At 36.9% G+C, this 23837-nt stretch overlaps 1 protein-coding gene across 2 annotated transcripts in view; it reads left to right on the top strand.

Annotated features, from left to right (window-relative positions):
* Positions 1 to 23837, top strand: part of LOC149774648 (replication factor C subunit 1-like) — a 113486-nt gene that overhangs the window by 28084 nt on the left and 61565 nt on the right. For both annotated transcript variants that reach the window (XM_089944888.1, XM_089944887.1), the window contains 4 exons: positions 7386 to 7440; positions 13271 to 13392; positions 16432 to 16662; positions 23166 to 23255. In XM_089944888.1, coding sequence (XP_089801014.1) covers positions 7386 to 7440; positions 13271 to 13392; positions 16432 to 16662; positions 23166 to 23255 — 498 coding nt within the window. The remainder of the gene's footprint in view (positions 1 to 7385; positions 7441 to 13270; positions 13393 to 16431; positions 16663 to 23165; positions 23256 to 23837) is intronic.

The following is a 23837-nucleotide window of genomic DNA, read 5'->3' as shown; positions in this document are numbered from 1 at the left end:
CTATTATAAACTGTGATAGACTGACTTTAGACTTAATAAACTGATAGACTAATTTATGATTATATTACAAACTATGATAAACTGACTTAAGACTATATTTAAACATTATTAAAAGCTATGATAGACTGTCTTACCAAATAAATCTGCCTCAATATAACGAACCAGGTGAGATAGGATGAGTCTTTCATATTGATGTTCAACATTTCATTTTACATCTGGTCCACAATCCAATGCTCATTTGCTGCTTTGGTGTGTCCTTGGAAAAGGCACTTACAATAGCTTCCATTATGATACATCCATTAGTGTGTCCTTGGGAAAGGCACTTACAAGAGCTTCCATTATGATACAGTCATTAGTGTGTCCTTGGGAAAGGCACTTACCATAGCTTCCATTATGATACAGTCATTAGTGTGTCTTGGGGGAAAGGCATTTGCCATAACTTCCATTATGATACATCCATTAGTGTGTCCTTGGGAAAGGGACTTACAATAGCTTCCATTATGATACAGTCATTAGTGTGTCCTTGGGAAAGGCACTTACAATAGCTTCCATTATGATAGTCATTAGTGTGTCTTGGGGGAAAGGCATTTGCCATAACTTCCATTATGATACATCCATTAGTGTGTCCTTGGGAAAGGGACTTACAATAGCTTCCATTATGATACAGTCATTAGTGTGTCCTTGGGAAAGGCACTTACAATAGCTTCCATTATGATACATCCATTAGTGTGTCCTTGGGAAAGGCACTTACAATAGCTTCCATTATGATACAGTCATTAGTGTGTCCTTGGGAAAGGCACTTACCATAGCTTCCATTATGATACAGTCATTAGTGTGTCTTGTGGGGAAAGGCATTTACCATAACTTCCATTATGATACATCCATTAGTGTGTCCTTGGGAAAGGCACTTACAATAGCTTCCATTATGATACAGTCTTTAGTGTGTCCTTGTGAAAGGCACTTAAAATAGCTTCCATTATGATACAGTCATTAGTGTGTCTTGGGGGGGAAAGGCATTTGCCATAACTTCCATTATGATACATCCATTAGTGTGTCCTTGGTTAAGGCATTTACCATAGCTTCCATTATGATACAGTCATTAGTGTGCCCTTGGGGAAAGGCATTTACCATAGCTTCCATTATGATACAGTCATTAGTGTGTCCTTGGGAAAGGCACTTACAATAGCTTCCATTATGATACATCCATTAGTGTGTTCTTGGGAAAGGCACTTACCATAGCTTCCATTATGATACAGTCATTAGTGTGTCTTGGGAAAGGTACTTAACAATAGCTTCCATTATGATACAGTCATTAGTGTGTCTTGGGAAAGGCACTTACAATAGTTTCCATTATGATACATTCATTAGTGTGTCCTTGGGAAAGGGACTTACCATAGCTTCCATTATGATACAGTCATTAGTGTGTCCTTGGGAAAGGCACTTACAATAGCTTCCATTATGATACAGTCATTAGTGTGTCCTTGGGAAAGGTGCTTACCATAGCTTCCATTATGATACAGTCATTAGTGTGTCCTTGGGAAAGGCACTTACAATAGCTTCCATTATGATACATTCATTAGTGTGTCCTTGGGAAAGGCACTTGCCATAGCTTCCATTATGATACAGTCATTAGTGTCTTGGGAAGGGCACTTACCATAGCTTCCATTATGATACAGTCATTAGTGTGTCCTTGGGAAAGGCATTTACCATAGCTGCCATTATGATACAGTCATTAGTGTGTCCTTGTGAAAGGCATTTACAATAGCTTCCATTATGATACAGTCATTAGTGTGTCCTTGGGAAAGGCATTTACCATAGCTTCCATTATGATACAGTCATTAGTGTGTCCTTGGGAAAGGTATTTACCATAGCTTCCATTATGATACAGTCATTGGTGTGTCCTTGGGAAAGGCACTTACAATAGCTTCCATTATGATACAGTCATTGGTGTGTCCTTGGGAAAGGTATTTACCATAGCTTTCATTATGATACAGTCATTAGTGTGTCCTTGGGAAAGGCATTTACCATAGCTTCCATTATGATACAGCCATTAGTTTGGTACATATGCTGTTAAAAACCAACCACCAACCATCTAACACAGTTGAAGTTACTTATAGCACAAAAAACCCATTTTAGATACCACCAATTTCTACCTGATATCTAGAAATTGTCTTGACATAGGTGCCTTTCCAGCCCAAGGCATTTGTCTTATTACAATATTTGCATACTAGACTAATGTATACCAGACATGCAATATCATTTGCATATTAGACTAATGTATACCAGACAAGCAATATCATTTGCATATTAGACTAATATATACCAGACAAGTAATATCTAGTCCACTTGGCTCTCATTTAGTTTTACATTGTTTTTGGCTTCTATTTAGACCATGTTTTACCTTGGTCAAAATATTGTTAGTATGGTTATACAAAAACTGCTTGATATTGACAAATTTAATTCAGTAGTCTTCTTTGTATGCATATACAAATGTATAGTGAGTCATGCCATTATTTGGAATTATTTTAATTCATAATTTATTGGACTTGTAAAAATTGTAAATACTTGGGTTAAAGGCGATGATTGGTTACTTGTCTTTAGTTATATCATGCTGAGGAAGTGAGAGTTATGTGCCTTTTTGAACGATACAGTGAGCTATCTGACCTGGGCTGGCCTGCGGGGGAATTGAACCTGTGACCTCTGGATTACGAGTCATACACTCTTCCAACCAAGCTTCCAGAATGAAGAGTTATGATGGATGACAAGTAAATTAAACAGACAAAATCAGAATCGACAAAATCCTCTTCATTTCAATTAAAGCTTGAAACTGCCAGACTATGCAGACATATTGAGTGAAAGATGTAACTTTTGCTGTGCACTGAATCTTCCCTAAACTGGACACAGTTGGTACTAATACAGTTTGAGTAATTTTTTGGAAGTGGACAATACACAGAAGTTTAGTTTTAATAGGACCAAAGTGTTTGGCCAGTTGTAGGAGACCAGGTAATATAGTTGATGGGTTTAGTTTATTTGGCCACTTTGCAGAGTAAGCTGGATCATAGAGGGGATGGGACCAATATATTTGGTCACTTTGCAGAAGGAAGCTGGGTCACAGTGGATGGTACCAATATATTTGGCCACATTGCAGATGGAAGCAGGGTCACAGAGAGGATGGCACCAATATATTCAACCACTTTGCAGAAGGAAGCAGGGTCACAGAGGGGATGGGACCAATATATTTGGCCACTTTGCAGAAGGAAGCTGGGGCGCAGAGGGGATGGGACCAGTATATTCAACCACTTTGCAGAAGGAAGCTGGGTCTGTGGAAGGTACCAATATATTTGACCACATTGCAGAAGGAAGCAGGGTAACAGAGATGATGGTAACAGTATATTTGGCCACTTTGCAGAAGGAATCTGGGTCACAAAAGGGATGGGACCAATATATTTGGTCACTTTACAGAAGGAAGCAGGGTCACAGAGGGGATGGGACCAATATATTTGGCCACTTTGCAGAAGGAAGCTGGTTCACAGAAGGATGGGACCAATATATTCAACCACTTTGCAGAAGGAAGCAGAGTCACAGAGGGGGTGGGACCAATATATTTGGCCACATAGTAGAAGGAAGCTGGATCATAGAGGGGATGGGACCAATATATTCAACCACTTTGCAGAAGGAAGCAGGGTCACAGGGGGATGGGACCAATATATTTGGCCACTTTGCAGAAGGAAGCTGGTTCACAGAAGCATGGTACCAATATATTTGGCCACTTTGCAGAAGGAAACTGGTTCACAGAGGGGATGGGACAAAAATATTTGGCCACTTGCAGAAGGAAGTCAAGTCACAGAGGGGAGGATTTAGAGAAAAGTGATTATATATAAGGGCAGTTCCATTAAAATGTACCTGGAACCCATGGAGGACACTTTTAATGTAGGGTACTCACCCATAGGTGCAATTTATAATTTTCTTATCGTTTTAATGTGAAGTCTGTGAAATCAAATTATCCTGGCATATAGTTTAAAAAAAACTGCCTTCTCTGGGTACCATGTTTGTTTAAATGGAACAGCCCTAAGAAGCAGGACTACTGTAGCTGTCTGGCATGTCAAGGGAATAAAATCACTTTCTGTTTGCTATTAGTAATTTGTAAGCAATTTCTGTTCTGCTTGCAGAAAATTTAATCTTTTATTAGCTCTCAGTTTTTTTTCTGTTAATCGTGAGATAGATCTTGTAAGAACAGATTAAATACAGACCAGAGTAAACATGGTAGAAATCATTGTTAGAACAGATCAAATGCAGTAAAAATTCATTGTAATAGATTAAATTCACTAAAATCATTGTTAGAACAGATCAAATGCAGTAAAAATTCATTGTAATAGATTAAATTCACAAAATCATCGCAGTGACTCCACTAACTAGAGGTCTTAAAATGAATAAAAGAAATGCATTATTATGTATAGAAGTAATTATTCCACTTTTCATTGCAGTAAAAACTGTTAAGGGTAACCTCTGCTATGAGCAACCACCTGTCATTTGCATCCACAGTTGTAAAGCACAGATCGATTTTATTATGTGTGATTTGTGATTTGAATTTCTAACGTAGCTTTAACAATTTTTCAGTCATATTGCTTCGATGTCTGCAATGTGGCAGTTTATAGTGATGTCTAGCACTGGGGCATCATGCCGCAGACATGTAGCATGATGTCCCACCCAGTCACATTATCCTGACACCAGGCCGACCAGTCCAAACACTGACCTCTTAATGCTGAGTGCCAAGTGAGGCAGCTGTTAGTACCATTTTTGTAAGTCTTTGGTATGACTCGGCCGGGATCGAACCCACGACCTCCTGCATCCGAAGCAGATGCTCTAACCACTAGGCCACCGGAGCGGTTCAATTTTATTATATAAACGCTCTGTCGTGAACGACCACCTGCTGAATGTGACCAACGATCATGATGTCTTGGCAAGATATGCATTTCAACACTTATAAATAACCATATCACAAAAATGGGGATAAACCGGTTCCACTGACCTTTATTTAATATCCCTGTAACAATGACATTTTATACGTTTTTAAAAAAGAATAGGCTAAAGTACATATTGTTTATTCCAGCACTAAAAGAACAACACAAAAAAATATTCTGGATACCAGTCTGTATATAGTGACAGACAGTATAGTATGTAAACTAGTCTAATGTGCATGTCACTAATTGCCATTGTAGCACCGAAATTAAGGTAGTGGTTATGTGTATGGTTTACCTTTAGCGTTAATCCGTATTGCCTGGATTATGTATATGGTTTACCTTTAGAGTTAATCCTTATTGCCTGGGGGTTAAGAAGGTCTTTTTTCTCTTAAACCAGCAAGCGAGAAGTGTTTGTGGGATTTGATTGATAGTGTTAAAGACTTGTGATTTTTGTTATTTTTTACCCGATGTTACAGTGATTACATCCCAATCACCAAGCTGTCGTCCATTCAAGTTGGTGTGACCAAGTTAACCACTTTGTTTTGTAGAGTTAATCCCAGTATGTCTTGAATTAAGCCATTGACTTTTGTCTGTGTGTAAATGGTTATTTTGCTGGATGAGATGACTGGTTCTTTTTATCTCATTAATTGTTAGATATGCAATGCGTATGTATAGATTTTCAGAAATGTCCCAAAGCCCAGTCAGAACCGTTTTTACAGTCAGTATTACAACTGGGCACTCATAATGTTAACACGTAGTACCTTAGTAACAATTGATGAACCTCCAGATAAAAAGAGACAATTATGGGTCTTTGGTCTTATACTATGTAACAGAAAGAAGCACAATTCAAAAAACACTGTGTTTCACTCAAACACAAAGTGAAAAATTAAATGGAACTTGCAGTATTTTTTAATTAAATCCAGAATAATCATAAACATTCTTACACAAGTCTAAAAGTATTGAATATTCTGAATGAATTCCAATAATCTTGAATGTGTTGATGTAGCTGTAGTCTTGAATAAGTTGATGCACCAGTAGTCTTAATGTACCTCAGTGATAAAATCCAGAATGTCTTTAAACGAGTCCTCAGTAATCCCAGTGTAATGTCTTTAAACGAGTCCTCAGTAATCCCAGTGTAATGTCTTTAAACGAGTCCTCAGTAATCCCAGTGTAATGTCTTTAAACGAGTCCTCAGTAATCCCAGTGTAATGTCTTTAAACGAGTCCTCAGTAATCCCAGTGTAATGTCTTTAAACGAGTCCTCAGTAATCCCAGTGTAATGTCTTTAAACGAGTCCTCAGAAATCCCAGTGTAATGTCTTTAAACGAGTCCTCAGTAATCCCAGTGTAATGTCTTTAAACGAGTCCTCAGTAATCCCAGTGTAATGTTTAAGTCTGAGAGGTCAATAAGTACCTTGTAATTCCAACGACTAATTTAGATAAACAATTCCTCTCAAATTATAACTGAACGCAACTAAAGTGATTCTGCAGACTGATATTAAAATAAGAATGGACAGTTGTTTACCTGGTGTCCTTTATATTCAGACTGTCAATTGACCCATGATGCAACAACCCTCAATGTGGGTCATTTCCAGTGGAAAATTCCATCAGATATTGTTGTCGTGGGTCATTTCCATTGGAAAATTCCATCAGATATTGTTGACGTGGGTCATTTCCAGTGGAAAATTCCATCAGATATTGTTGATGTGGGTCATTTCCAGTGGAAAATTCCATCAGATATTGTTGACTTGGGTCATTTCCAGTGGAAAATTCCATCAGATATTGTCGACATGGGTCATTTCCAGTGGAAAATTCCATCAGATATTGTTGATGTGGGTCATTTCCATTGGAACATTCCATCAGATATTGTTGATGTGGGTCATTTCCAGTGGAAAACTCCATCAGATATTGTTGATGTGGGTCATTTCCAGTGGAAAATTCCATCAGATATTGTTGATGTGGGTCATTTCCAGTGGAAAATTCCATCAGATGTTGTCAACAAGTTCTCTTATAATGTCATAATCAAGGCCAGATCCTAAACTTGAATTCAAATAAACATCTTTAGCACGACAATAGTCAGGTAAGCCAGAACTCTATGCTCAAAGATGAGCAAAGGTCAAGCACACAATATAAATGAAATATATATCAGAAAGTAATTATTCTTTGCATTATGACACATGGAAGTAATTATTTCTTTTCATTATAAAAACACACAATTTTTCCACTTTTCATAATGACATAGAAGTGTAATTCTTCTTTGCACTATGTCACATAGAGACAATGACAATTTGAATTATGAGGTAAGGAAGTAATTATTTTTTTGCCTTACAGCATATAGAGGTAATTATTCTTTTTTGGATTATGGCATATAGTAAGTAATTATTCCACTTTGCATATACAGTTAATATTCCTGTTTCTATTTTCAGTCAAGAGTTGAAACACCACCATTGAGAGAAGAGGAAAAGAAGACTGAGAGTCCAAGTAATATTTCAGTGCAGATTAGCAAAGAGTTCCATGTAGAAATCAATGAAATGGCTTTATACTTTATTGAAAATGACATTAGCAAAGGGCTTTATACTGTATTGAAAATGATATTAGCAAAGAGTTCCATGTAGAAATCAATCAAATGGCTTTATACTTTATTGAAAATGACATTAGCAAAGAGTTCCATGTAGAAATCAATCAAAGGGGTTTATACTTTTATTCCAGAGGACATTAGCAAAGAGTTCCATGTAGAAATTAATCAAGGGCTTTATACTTGTAGTCAAAAGGACATTAGCAAAGAGTTCCATGTAGAAATCAATCAAAGGGGTTTATACTTTTATTCCAAAGGACATTAGCAAAGAGTTCCATGTAGAAATTAATCTAAGGAGTTTATACTTTTATTCCAAAGGATGTTAACAGAGAGTTCCATGTATAAATCAATCAAAGGGGTTTATACTTTTAGTCAAAAGGACATTAGCAAAAGAGTTCTGTTTAGAAATTAACCGAAGGACTTTATAATTTTATTCCAAAGGAATTATCAAAGTGTTCCGTGTAGAAATTAATCAGATGGCTTTATAATTTATTCAAAAAGACATTAGCAAAGAGTTCCATGTATAAATTAAACAAATGGCTTTATACTTTTATTCAAAAGGACATTAGCAAAAGAGTTCTGTTTAGAAATTAATTAAAGGACTTTATAAATTATTGAAAGTGACATTAGCAAAGAGTTCCATGTAGAAATCAATCAAATGGCTTTATATTTTTATTCAAAAGGACATTAGCAATAGAGCACCAGAGATATTAGGCCATCTATTGAATCTTGCAATTTTAGCATTCAAGTGAATTTTATCTTTTGCGGCTAGCATTTCCACAGTCCTGAAAACTGCTTGAATTTTCATGGTTACCTTGATAAATGCACCATTTTGAGGTTGGCTTCAAAAAATGCCTGAAAACAGTTGTCCTTAAAATGCTTGAATTCAGATGGGCAAAAAATGGGTTTAATTGAAAAGCTTAATAGAAACCCAGTCTTCCAGGAATTGTCATAACATGTTGGGTTGTTAGCATGTTCAGCATGGGTGCTGGTTGTGTTGCTTACTTGCTCAAAAGTACTCAGACTTGTTTGTGATTGTCCATTTCATCTGAATGGATGCTGTGTTTACTGAGTCATTAAGGCTGATATAAAATCACCCAAGTGTTCTGGTGTGGGAAGTGGATTTTAAGGGGTGGGTTTTGGACTCAGTTTTGACTGGCTCATTGAGGCCAATAATAAAGTCTGGCATGGGAAGTGTATTTTCAGTCAGTGACATCGGGGGGGTGTTTGGATTCTGTGTTGACTGTGCCATAGAGGCTGATAATAAAGTATTGTATTGGAAGTTTATTTTCAGTTAGACATTGGGGGTTTTGACATCATGTGCCTGAACTTAATTACTTATTTCCAAAATATTACTGATTTTATTTTTTATGGGGGAAGTTTGAGCATAATAGTTTGAATTTAAAGTTGCATTTTCTTGCCAAAAAACTAAAATTGATTCAAGGGGATGCAATTAACAGTAGTGACAAAATTTTATCAACGAATGAAGGGGGAATTCAAGTTGAGCACAGTGCCTCTGTATACATCAGTGAAAGTGAGTCACATTATCAAACCTCTTACATCATTGAATGTAAATAATGTTTTTTTGGGGGGACACATGATAATGGTCTCCTGAAAATAAACCCAGTCAAACAGGATCGTTAAATGTGGAATTTAGTGATAAGACCAATATAATGCAATATAAAGTCAAACTGGATTTATGGGGAAAGGATTACAACATCAGATTCTATGGAAAACATGCGGATAATATCAATGCCAAATATTGGGTTTGGAAGGAAATACCGTTGTAATGTTTGCTTATTGTAGACAACAGGTAAATATTTTATGCAGTACTGATTATTGAATGGGCTGCATTTGAATTTCAAAGCCGCGTTAATGTTCCTGCAATTATTAAATAATACCTTTTCGTCAAGTTTGCATTATTTAATAATGCGAAGTTTGCATCTTTTATGTACAAATTGATCAGATTTGTTTGAGGTTAAAGCTTGCCTTTTTTTGTTTGTATCATGTAGACAACAGGTTAACGTTTTACTCTTTAAGTTTTTAAAAGTTTGGAAAAAATGGGATAGCATTTTCCAGCCTTGAAAGTTTTGGAAAATCAAGTATATTATTCTGATGTCCTTGAAAGTCTTTGAAAATCTAAATAAACCTGAAAATTTTAATTTTATTCCATCATCACAAACACAGTTTTCCGAGGTCATTTGATTTTGATATGGTCAAGTTTTCCTGGTTTCTTTCCTTTGATGAACTGCTCAGTTTCATTTCTACCACAATAATAAATTAGCAGCAACTTCAATAACACATGCACTTGTCACCAAAGCAAGCCAGCTTCAGTCTTCGATAAAAACAATGCACCCCTCATCAAAGTAAGTCAGCACAAAACTTGAATAAAAGAAATGGATTTTTCGTGATTGTTGCATTTCCAAAAGGGATTGGAACATGTTTATTGTGCAGCGAAATTTTCCATTTTGCAGGGGAAATATATAATTTTAAGCCTATGGTGGCTGCCAATGGTGACATAAAATGCATATTAAATTAACATTCCATGGAAACTGGATATCTGGCTGTTAATTGCAGGTGGGATATCGTGCAAAGATTTAGTGCAATTTTTTTTCTTCATGTTTGTATTTCCTTCCTCATCTCATTGTTAGCCTTATTTAGACCATTGTTTTCTCATACAGACCAAAATCTAGGCCAATTTAAGTACATGTAAATGTACCACGTAAACAACAACAATACATCCACAAGCTACTGAAAACAGTGAAAGTCGTAGTGAATTGTTTAGTGACGTGTATTTGTTGACGTTGGAATATAGATCCAACAAGGACTACCAGTCTTCCATTCTTTACGCGTTTTTTGTGTTTTCTTTACGTATTTTTTTTCTAATGGGCCGTGAGACGTGAATTTTATAAGATGTGATCTATACTTGAATTCATGGATTTTTCCACAGGTGATTGACACAAGCTTAATGTGAAGAAAAAAAAAGCAATAACCTGAAGGAAATAAAATACAGTGATAAAATTACCTCAGATTACCCCTAAGACCCATTCTGACATAGCACACTGTCTATCATACTATCTGTGGGAGGGTACATTGTCCATCTGTCAAATGGCACAAGTTTGTAACTTCTTTTTCCAAAGCTGCTTTGGGGATTGCCATGAAACTTCATGCTCATTCATCAGATGGTAAAGTTGGCCCTGGATGTCATGGTGCTGTTTGCATATCTAGTCTCATTGCTATAGCAGCCATCTTGAAAATCTTGTTACAGCCAGTCCTTTTGAGTGGCTGGTCCTATCATCAAGTTGGTCCTAAATAAAAATGCTGATCTGATGTCCAGTATGGCTGTATGGCAGCCATCTTGAACATCTCATCGCTAATCTTGAATAAATGGTCACATTGACATGTGGTTTTCATGTAAAGATGTCTTAACGATGTCTAAAGATGGCTGCTTGATCCTAAATGAAAATGATCTGACATACAATATTGCTTGCTGTAACAACTCCAGAGAAGTGTAGGGTCATATCACCATGGAGTTTTCACTAAAAAACTTGTGATGTCTTGTTAGACCAATATGAAAATAATGCTGATATGGTCACCGTGACAACCATTCTTGAAAATCTTGTTATCACTACTTTGCCTGCATAGATGGTCATATCAACATGGGTTTTTCATTAAAGGACTTTTTATGGTGTCTGGTTGGTCCTAGATAAAATGATACTGACTTGAAGCCCAATTTGGTTGCCTTGGCAACTATCTGAAAAATCTTATTGCAATTCCTACTGACCATAACGTTTTATTGACATGGGGTTTTCTTTTGAAGACTTCTTGTGGTGTGCAGTTGGCCTTAGAAGAACAAAGTTCTGATCTGACATCCAATATGACCCTCACAGTGGTAATCTTGAAAATCTTGTTACAGTTACTCCTGAATGGATTGTTGTATCAGCACGAGGTTTTCGCTGTTTTAAATGATAATGGTGCTAAGCTGACATCCAGTATGACCACCATGATAGCCATCTGGAATTTTTTGTTGTTGCTACTCCTCCAGAATGGATGAAATATCAACATGGAGTTTTCACTGAAATACTTATGATGTCTAGTTGGTTCTAAGTGAATATGGCACAGATCTAGTATATAAAATTGCTTCCACAGTTGCCAGCTTAAAAATCACATCTCTCCATTTTCCAGATGAATGGTCATATCTTCGTGGGGTTTTTGTCGTATAATTTCAGGATTGATTTGGTCTTCAGTTCATTCTTTGTCAAATGGTTGTGCATGCTCAATATTTCATCTTCGTCTCACAAGGGGAATAAGTCATTGTCCCACAAGGGGAATAAGTCGTTGTCCCGCAAGGGGAATACATCTTTGTCTCACAAGGGGAATAAGTCATTGTCCCACAAGAGGAATAAATCATTGTCCTGCAGGGGGAATAAGTCATTGTACCACAAGGGGAATAAGTCATTGGGATTGAGGTCTTTGCATATGAAATAGATACTTAATAACACAAAGTTCATTTTGTGAGTGATAAATACAAAGTCATCTAAATTTCATGCTTAAAAGCCAGAATTTAATCTTCAATATTTATTCATATATACAGATAGAATCTCTTACCTGGGATACTAATTCGGATTTGTCTCCCATTAATTTGCTCTCAGACTGCTTCCAGTGTCTTAAATGACCTAATTATTAGTACTTGTCAGCCTAAAATTTGTAATAGTAAAATTTTCATGTATATGACTCTAGGGTCACTTAAATTTAATTGGTACTATCGATTGTTGATATGGACAGTAATAAAAAGTATTTCTGTATTTCTAATTACTATTATCGTTCCCATGGTCATTATCCAAGCATTATAAACTACATTATATTGATAACAACCTCTAGACCAGAGGTGGGCAAACTTTCCAGTGCAAGTGCCGCATACACAAATTTACACCTTGTTGTGGGCCTCATAGTTCATTAAGTAAAATAAGTAATATTTGAAATAGCAAAAACAAAAGGTTTTTCTAAATAACATCTAATTAATTTTCAGTTGTTAATTGTTGTTAATATTTGAAAACTTTAACTTAAACTTCAAAAGAAGCACATTTATTTGATAAACAGAGTAACATAAACAGAGTCAGTGTGAATGATGACTTGTTCCTAGGCCGCATGAAAACCCTTGGCAAGCCACATGAAAGCCCTTGGCGGGCCGCATGCAGCCTGCAGGCCATAGTTTGCCTACCCCTGCTCTAGACATTAAACAATTTGCATTATATCCAATAACAACCACTAGACATTAAACAATTTGCATTATATCCAGTAACAACCACTAGACATTAAACAATTTGTATTATATCCAGTAATAACCACTAGACTTTAAACAATTTACATTATATCCAGTAACAACCACTAGACATTAAACAATTTTTTGCATTATATCCAATAACAACCACTAGACATTAAACAATTTGCATTATATCCAGTAACAACCACTAGACATGAATCAATTTGCATTATATCCAGTAACAACCACTATACATGAATCAATTTGCATATCCAATAACAACAACTAGACATGAATCAATTTTCATTATATCAATAACAACCACTAGACATGAAACAATTTGCATTATATCCAATAACAACCACTAGACATGAATCAATTTGCATTATATCAATAACAACCTCTTGGCATTATGTAATGTACATTATACAGATATCTTTTTCCACATTTTTCATTTAATTATTAATTTTCAGAGAAGTCAACTCTTGCCAGTAAACTATCTACAAAAGTCAAAAGTTTTGTACCAGACACACCTGATGCCAGTAGGAAAGCCAGAAATGAGATACTCGTCCCGGACACTCCAGTCAGCATGAAGGTAAGTCATAGGTATGTTCCATTTAATAGTGGTGAAAACACACCTGATGCCAGTAGGAAAGCCAGAAATGAGATACGCGTTCTGGACACTCCAGTAAGCAGGAAGGTAAGTCATAGGTATGTTCCATTTGAAGGTGGTGAAAACACACCTGATGCCAGTAGGAAAGCCAGAAATGAGATATTCGTCCCGGACACTCCAGTAAGCATTAAGGTAAGTCATAGGTATGTTCCATTTAGTAGTGGTGAAAACACACCTGATGCCAGTAGGAAAGCCAGAAATGAGATACACGTCCTGGATACTCCAATAAGCAGTTAGGTAAGTCATACGTATGTTCCATTTTGACATACTTGTCCCAAAAACTGATTTCCTATAGGGTACAACAGTATGAGATATTGTATTTATGGCAACTATTATGTTATTGCTGATTGCCAGTTAATATGTTGCTAATTTTCACAGGTATAAATTTTCATGGCTTTGCACACAATTTTTTTTTCTCAATTGGTGCTTGAATTCCAGGATTGTAAAATGGGTCGTTCTGATTACATAGAAAAATCCTTGTTCGTTGGGTCTTACAGATGTGTTGATAATGTAATGACACTATAATTCTGTCACACGTTGGGTCTTACAAATGTGTTGATAATGTAATGACACTATAATGCTGTCACACGTTGGGTCTTACAGATGTGTTGTTAATGTAATGACACTATAATACTATCACAGAGTTCAAAATAAAGTTGCAAGACTTCAGTTGAATCACTGGAGTGTTTATTAGAAGTCTTGATCTACGTTACAGATACGAAAACAGGGCATGTTTTCATCACAGCAAAAAAAAATCATACCTGAATGACAACTGCATGGTACATATTTCTACAGAGAAAAATATGTAATGATTAATGAAACAAAAATCAGAGATTTCTGAACTTTTTGGTTAGGCAATGAAATGAAGTTGAAATGGTGATCTTTGACATTTTCAATATTCTTAAAACTGTTTACACATCTAGTTTCTTTGTCTTGACATGAATGGTTGCTAAACTAAGTTTTGATTGGCACATTGGGTCCCATAACAAGCATCCTGTAGGAGTTTGAACCTTTCATCAAGGAAGTTTTGCAAATGCATGTTTATAATACGGGCTATCTAGAAGACCCAAAATGGCTGATTCCCATCAAGTTTCTTCTTTATAAGGATGATTTGGTTGATCACAGTAATGAAGGCAATTTATTTTTAAAATTAGGAAGTATATCAGATTATTGGAGTTGAGAAAATGGTCATGGAGATACTAGTGATTGATTTTAGACCTGAAAATGGTGTTAAACACAAGTCTAATGTACATGCTGGATGGACAAAAGCAGATGGCATGACAGTCAACTCATTTCATCAAAAAAGGCAGATAGCCAGGCTAAATTAAAATACAGACAATTTAAAAAAATACAGTGCACTTTTTTTTCTTCTGGTGACAATTTAGCCCTGCAGGATCATGTGCTACAAAACCGTATGGCTGTAAAATAAAGATTACAATAAATGTAATAAATTAGAGACTAAAAATGAAATTTAGATACTTCTTTGATTAACATACTTATTTAATATGTAGACTATGGCATTAATGAATTTAAAATTCTAATACGACATTATGGAAACACAAATATAGCATAGTAGTCAGTAGATTGCTAATTCAAGAAAGTTAAACTTTGGCAAAGCTTGTGTTGGTGAAAAATCTTATTTTGGAGCTGAGTTATCTAAAAGATGATGCCTATGAGCTGTGGATTGTTTTATACGCAAGAGCCATTAAGGACAGTTTTCAGACTTGCTCCAGCTGGCAATATTAGTTATGTATATGCCCCTTCAGACGGCAGGCATTGAAAGGGGGTTCTCAGTATATAACAATATTCGTACACAGATAAGAAACAGATTAATCTCAGAAACAATCAATTGATTAATGTTTATTCAACTAGAGGCAACAAATTTTAAAGATTTTGATTTCATTAAGGGTCTTGCACAGTGGAGCAGTAAGAAAGAGAGATTATGCAGAATTATGTAAATATTGGACTACTGGTGTTTCTTTCTCCAGCTCATTTTTGTTTTACTCTCCCCTTATTATTCAGTCAATGAGGGAAATTCCCCCCTTATGACGAAATCCTTTGAGCATCTCTGAAACACTACTATCTACATACCATTTTAGACAGGAATTAAACATGGCATTTATAATGTTACACCTTTACTTGTTTACATATTTGAAAATTGCTTGAATTGGAGCAGTTTCCTTGAAAACACCAATATTCATGAAAGTTCTTGAATTTCTAGGAAAATGTAACATATTCTAAACTCCAGCTTCGATGGCCTAGTGGTTAGAGCATCTGCCTTGCATGCAAGAAGTCGTGGGTTCGATCCCTGGCTAAGTCATACCAAAGACTTACACAAATGGTACTAACAGCTGCCTTGCTAGGCGCTCAGCATTAAGAGGTTAGTGTTAGGACTGGTCGTCCTGGTGTCAGGATAATGTGACTGGGTGGGACATCATGCTACACGTCTGCGGTTGATGCCCCAGTTCTAGACATCACTATAAACTGTCACACTGCAGACATTGTAGCAATATGACTGAAAAATTGTTAAAGCTACCTTTTAAAATCCAAATTACACACACACACGCACACATATTCTAAACTACTTGAATTTATCTGATGGAACACAAAATGTTATTTATGTATTTAAAAAAATTATATATGTGTATTGTGATAAAATTTGATTGATCAAATGGCAGTCAAAATGAATGTTACCAGACCATGTTGTGTCCCATTGCTGTAGTGTAGTTAATTGTGTTTTCTTCATCTAGAAATAATACTCCTTGAAAAGTATGGGAAGCCTTTATAAAGATCCTAGTTCCAGCACCTTTGCCCAGTAGCATGTTTTACCAGATATATAGCCAAAATTTGGAACTAGTTTAAACCAATGGCTTGCTGTTGGTGTCACAACAAAATATTTTTGTTTTTTTGCAACTCATCACTCAAAATATTGTAAATGTACCAGTTTGTTATTTTCCCCAGGAGGACCTACTGACAAAGAAATCTCCATCTAAACCCTCTCCAGATAAACCACCAGCCAAGGTGTCTCCAGCAAAAGTGGAGGTCTCCTCGCAGTTTTCCAAGAAATCTACACCAAAATCTAGTGCTATAACATCCCCAGTGAAAATGGAGGTGACAGTGAAGAAAGTCACACCCGTCAAGGTTGAAACCCCAAAAGGAAAACAATTCTCTCCAAATAAATCGGGAGCAGAGGTATAGTTCTTCATTTGTTTGTACTTTTGGTAAAAATTTTGTGTTTATATCTTTGCTCTAATGGGCTCATATAGAACCCACAATTCTGGAGTTTCCTGGGACGCCAACCTTTCCATATCCAATTTGTAACCAGTTTGATTACTTCTGTCAGTTTCCAGTTTTAGTGGACTAATTCCTAATTGTTGCTTCAGATTACAGCACTTGAAGCACTTGTGTCGTATATCAAGTCAGATGTTTAATTCTCCTTCAGATACATTACCCAATCATAATACCTTCGCCAGAATTCATGAAATTCCTTGAGAACAAGTATCATCGTCCTTAGGGGTATGAGGAGTTTCTGGAGAGTGATGAGCTCTGCCGCCCATGGAACTCGTAGTGCGTCCCAAATTAGAAACTGTGACCTCCAGACAGTCACTGAGAAGGGAGGCTCTTCCCATGGCAGGGTATTGGGAGACTGGTGAAGCGATGCCTGTAGACATATGAGGAGCTAAATGAGTCCTGAAGAAGAATGTGTATTGGAGTGGTCTCTGGGTATGTCGACGTAGGTCTGTTTAGATATACTGGGATAAGGGCTGTTGTGTGATTGAGCCCTAAAGAGAGAATGTTGTTGCCACTCCTGATCACTCGAACATGGCCTAGCCAGTTAGAGTGGAAATAGGCCATGTGTGTGGGAGAAGTATTGTCCAATTCAGAATGTTTGGGCAGATTACGGGATGCTTGATCCACGTAACCTGTCTTTATGTCTGTAGATTGAGAGGGAAGTAACGGCTGTTTGTCATGCTTTTTCCCTCATTCTGCAAGAGAAATAGAGTCAAGTCCAATAGGAATCACCAGTAACATTGCATCTGGAGGAGGTGACTTGGGTGCTGGGGCAGTTTCTGATCTTGTCGATTTCTGGCTCTTCATGGCTGAAGGAAGAGTTCGAGTTGTCCCCCTTTTCCACCGAAAAATCCTCAATGGATGAAAGGTCAGCTTGCAGAATGATGACGTCATCATCTTTTGAAGTCTGTTTGAGTGCTTTGCCCCTTGTTCAAACCTGTAAGTATAATGAGCAGAAAATATAAACATGAGTGGCCTATCCCTGCCACCTTGTAGGTATTATCGGTGTGAGCTAAAGCTCAGCATTAGGCCTAGTAAGTGATAACAGACAGTCTAATGTCAATGAACCGTAAAGAGAGTATAATGCTAATAAATATACAGTGGTATGCCTGCACCTTTATGTCCTGTTTGAATATCGATACGGCACAGAGCTGACCAGAAGAAGGCTACCTGGAAAAATATGTTACAGCAGACGAATTTTAAGCCAATACCACCTGTTGGAGAGGTCAGTGATGTCATGGACAGGTATAATCATTGAAGCGTGATGTTTGGACACTAAGACTGCCTAGGTTAGAAACAGCAGACCAAGCAGTAAAGATTCTGTAAATAGGTTCTATATAAATCTAAATATAAATAATAATGATATGCAGATAATACTACCTGTAGGTAGGCCAGAGATGGCCTATACAAGTAAAGTATGATACTACCTGTAGGTAGGCCAGAGATGGCCTATAAAAGTAAAGTATACAATTAGCTCATGGAATAATGCTGCCAAAGCACTAAAAATGTTGTGCAAAGAACGCCAGTCTGTATGTACCAGAAGTAGGATTTATACAGACAAAACGGGGTTCTGAAAAGTGTAAGAAACACGCACATATAATTAATGCATCCCAGACCTATCCAGTGGGGATATAATGGCCATCCTTGCAGGTGACAAAGAGCTCTAAAATATTTATATACATATGACCAGTATGAACAAATGTCGGTGAAAGTGAGAGAGAAATGTTGGAAATAGATATGGAGTATACTTTCTCTGAAGTGAAAGGACTCCTCCAAGATGAAAATGGATGGCAAGGTCTCTTGTGAAAAGAGTGTGCTGTGTTGCATGAGTGGAAGTACTCACTAGGATATTCTTACTCATTGCTGCCAAGTCCTTTATGTAAGGGGAGATCACTCTTCCCTACCACTGAATAGGTCGGAAGACAACTTTAACCCCCTTTAACTAAAAGTAGTATCTGGGAGGGCTGAATTTGTGAGGTAGTGGTAGTTCTCCTAAGTTATTATGACTGTAAGTGTTTTTGAAGAAACATTTTACTAGAAAAAAATTGGTTTTATGTTGGCAAAGTGTAACTTGAACCTTGGTTAATCTGGATTTAAAAAAAAAAATTCTTACTATCTGATTACATATTTTTGGTAAAAGCATACCGAAACCCAGGTTTCACAGCAGAAATTGAATATTGGTCAATCAGAAATTAATCAGCTTTTCACCCCAGGCATATCAATTGAATTGTCAGTACATCATAGTTTATTTCTGCCAAGACATATTTTGGCAATGGAATTTCTTCAACTTTCTAGCCTTCTCGCTGTGGGTGCAGTTATTTTATCAGCCATCTCTGCATACACTTATGGAGATGAGTCTTGGTCAAGTGGTGTCCAATGCAGATGACAGTCTTGAACAAGTGGTGTCCAATGCAGGTGACAGTCTTGAACAAGTGATGTCCAGTGCAGATGACAGTCTTGAACAAGTGATGTCCAATGCAGATGACAGTCTTGAACAAGTGGTGTCCAATGCAGATGACAGTCTTGAACAAGTGGTGTCCAGTGCAGGTGACAGTCTTGAACAAGTGGTGTCCAATGCAGATGACAGTCTTGAACAAGTGGTGTCCAGTGCAGGTGACAGTCTTGAACAAGTGGTGTCCAATGCAGATGACAGTCTTGAACAAGTGGTGTCCAATGCAGATGACAGTCTTGAACAAGTGGTGTCCAGTGCAGGTGACAGTCTTGAACAAGTGGTGTCCAATGCAGATGACAGTCTTGAACAAGTGGTGTCCAATGCAGATGACAGTCTTGAACAAGTGGTGTCCAGTGCAGGTGACAGTCTTGAACAAGTGGTGTCCAATGCAGATGACAGTCTTGAACAAGTGGTGTCCAATGCAGGTGACAGTCTTGAACAAGTGGTGTCCAATGCAGATGACAGTCTTGAACAAGTGGTGTCCAATGCAGATGACAGTCTTGAACAAGTGGTGTCCAGTGCAGGTGACAGTCTTGAACAAGTGGTGTCCAGTGCAGGTGACAGTCTTGAACAAGTGGTGTCCAATGCAGGTGACAGTCTTGGTCAAGTGGTGAATCATCTCAGATGACATTCTTGGACAGTTGGTAACCTATATCAGATGACATTGTTGGACAAGTGCTCTCTCTCAGGTTGCTTAGCTCATCAGATTATGATTTCATTTGAAATCTGCTACTTATTGTGCCAGTGGCAAGACAGGGAGTGATTAGCTAATTATTGTGCTACTGGCAAGACAGGGAGTGATTAGCTACTTATTGTGCCAGTGGCAGGACAGGGAGTGATTAGCTACTTATTGTGCCAGTGGCAAGACAGGGAGTGATTAGCTAATTATTGTGCCACTGGCAAGACAGGGAGTGATTAGCTACTTATTGTACCAGTGGCAGGACAGGGAGTGATTAGCTAATTATTGTGCCACTGGCAAGACAGGGAGTGATTAGCTACTTATTGTGTCGGTGGCAGGACAGGGAGTGATTAGCTCCTTATTGTTACGACTGTTTCCTACGGTTCTTTCAGTCATAAAATATTCTGGGTTCGCCAGGTACTGGCTTGAGGTGAAATGAATATAACCTTTTGATTTAGTGTTTGTATTGATATTTCTGTACAATAAAAGGTTAGAATGACAGAGGAGATTATAGAGAAGAACGAAGAAATGTGTGCTATTTATTTTGTAAAGAAATACAGAATAAATTATGTTTTACTTTTCATTGTGTTCTCTTATTTCCTTTTTCTAATTCTCACAAGATCACAGTTACATTGACATACACAATAATAATTTTTCTTCATGAACATACATTTTCTGTACAACACAAACCAAACAAGATTATTGTTTTTAATACGCCAGTGTTTCTGTATATTTTAAGAAATAACAATTTTAGCATAAATACATTTTTAAATTATATTTGATGTAATATCATCAAAGTAGAATTCTATTAGTACATGTATTTGATTGTACTAACCCTATTAATAGAAATTCTGGCAAATAAAACCTTTAAATGAATTCTAGGTAACTCCGAATTTTCAGACAACTCTGAAAATTGTATAAATTAAAATCTGGGCAGATCTGAATTTTGATATTGGTAGTAACAAAACACTTTCAGAAAAGGGCTTTTACCTGAATAAAAGTAGTCATGACTGATACAAATTTAGAATTTGATCCGAAAGGAGACTGACGGTTGTGATTTCAATATTGTCAGTCCCTTGTCTGCAAGGACGGGGGCCTTATTTATACTCTCTATACCCTTGGAGAACCTCGGATGTTTACACAAACATAAACAACGGGGACACTCGAGGTTCTCTGATACGGGTTAGAAACGAGAACGCTACCACGTCGCGCTCAGCAACCTACAGTACTGCGAACAATGGTGCCATTACAAATCTAGCGGAACACGATCCGGGAGGCCATATTTGATTAAAATACACTGTAAACAAGTAAGGCAAAATAAAATATTGTCATCTAATAATACATAATTACCTAACAGTTATTCGAAACATAGTGACGAGTCGAAATGATCATCAGAATGGATGAAATGAGTGTTGGTCGATCTCATTCAAAACCGACGTGCTTTCAACGAGGGACCGTCTCAAGGCAACTTAATCGTGTGCAACAAGTTACATGTACGCAACATTTTAAATAATTGTACTAAACATTTAGAAAAAATTGTGAGACTGATATAGCATTATTGTGCCAATGGCAAGACAGGGAGTGATTAGCTACTTATTGTGTCGGTGGCAGGACAGGGAGTGATTAGCTACTTATTGTGCCAGTGGCAAGACAGGGAGTGATTAGCTACTTACTGTGCTGGTGGCAAGACAGGGAGTGATTAGCTACTTATTGTGCCAGTGACAAGACAGGGAGTGATTAGCTACTTATTGTGCCACTGACAAGACAGGGAGTGATTAGCTACTTATTGTGCCAGTGGCAAGACAGGGAGTGATTAGCTACTTACTGTGCTGGTGGCAAGACAGGGAGTGATTAGCTACTTATTGTGCCAGTGACAAGACAGTGAGTGATTAGCTACTTATTGTGCCACTGACAAGACAGGGAGTGATTAGCTACTTATTGTGCCAGTGGCATGATAGGAAGTGATTAGCTACTTATTGTGCCAGTGGCAGGACAGGGAGTGATTAGCTACTTATTGTGTCGGTGGCAAGACAATGAGTGATTGCAACTTATTGTGCCACTGACAAGACAGGGAGTGATTAGCTACTTATTGTGCCAGTGGCAAAACAGGGAGTGATTAGCTACTTATTGTGTCGGTGGCAGGACAGGGAGTGATCAGTTACTTATTGTGCCAGTGGCAGGACAGGGAGTGATTAGCTACTTATTGTGCCAGTGGCAGGACAGGGAGTGATTAGCTACTTATTGTGCCAGTGGCAGGACAGGGAGTGATTAGCTACTTATTGTGCCAGTGGCAGGACAGGGAGTGCTAGTTACTGTGACACTGGTATTCCTGACTAAACCATTGTCATGACACTATGTGGTATTCCTGACTGAACCATTGTCATGACACTGTGTGGTATTCCTGACTAAACCATTGTCATGACACTGTGTGGTATTCCTGACTAAACCATTGTCATGACACTGGTATTCCTGACTAAACCATTGTCATGACACTGGTATTCCTGACTAAACCATTGTCATGACACTATGTGGTATTCCTGACTGAACGATTGTCATGACACTATGTGGTATTCCTGATTGAAATATTGTCATGACACTGTGTGGTATTCTTGACTGAACCATTGTTATGACACTGTTTGATATTCCTGACTGAACCATTGTTATGACACTGTTTGGTATTCCTGATTGAACCATTGTCATCACTCTTCATAGTATTCTTCTGACTTTATGCATGGTTTTCTTTTGACTGCACCATTGTCATGACTTTATATGGCATTTTTCTGCAGTCATTACTATTTGTGATGTACCATTGTCATTAGTCTGCATATTGCATTATTCAGACTAAACCATTGTCATTAGTCTCTGCATTATTCAGACTAAACCATTGTCATTAGTCTGTAAATTGCATTATTCAGACTAAACCATTGTCATCAGTCTCTGCATTATTCAGATTAAACCATTGTCATCAGTCTGTACATTGCATTATTCAGACTGAACCATTGTCATTAGTCTACATTGCATTATTCAGACTAAACCATTGTCATTAATCTGTACATTGCACTATTCAGACTGAACCATTGCCATTAGTCTGAAGTATTTACATATAATGCAAAACTGCAATTGTGTTTTGCTTTGAGTCAGGGGAAAGAACTTTTTTTACTCTATTTTGGTCTGATGGGCTCAACACATCTTTATGCCACATAAAACTCATTTGTTTGACTGACTTGAAAGAAAACACATTTATTTTAAAGTATTTACTATATACTTATCTAGGTTACACCAACATTAGAGAAGAAGATGGCTTTTAGGAGCTTTCTGCAGAGAGAAGGACCACGAGCTTTGGGTTCAAAAGAAATTCCAGAGGTATTTTATATGTAACTGAATTATAATTGCACTGTTCATTGACTCTTAATTAAAATCATTAAAATTCTGAGCACTTAATATTTAAAGGTTTTAGTGTTAAAACTAATTTTAACCAAACTGAAAGCATTATAATTTAATACTTTTGTATTTAGTAACTTAGCAGAAAGATTGAGTTTTGTGTAACCTCATGAATAAATTCCTTTATTTTGAAAGTCATACTGATCGTCATTTTGAAAATTATGCCCGTCTTTATTTTGAAAATCATACTAATTTTTATTTTGAAAATCATACATGTCTTTATTTTGAAAATCATACTAATTTTTATTTTGAAAATCATGCGTCTTTATTTTGAAAATCATACGTCTTTTGTTTGAAAGTCATACATGTCTTTATTTTGAAAATCATACTAATTTTTATTTTGAAAATCGTACATGTCTTTATTTTGAAAATTATACATGTCTTTACTTTGAAAATCATACTAATTTTTATTTTGAAAGTCATACATGTCTTTATTTTGAAAATCATATTAATTTTTATTTTGAAAATCATACGTCTTTATCTTGAAAATCATACATGTCTTTT

Source organism: Sinohyriopsis cumingii, unplaced genomic scaffold (assembly GCF_028554795.1).
Source record: "Sinohyriopsis cumingii isolate HCF-2022 unplaced genomic scaffold, ASM2855479v2 utg000160l, whole genome shotgun sequence".
NCBI classification, from domain to species: domain Eukaryota; kingdom Metazoa; phylum Mollusca; class Bivalvia; order Unionida; family Unionidae; genus Sinohyriopsis; species Sinohyriopsis cumingii.
This window is presented reverse-complemented; position numbering and strand designations above follow the sequence as displayed.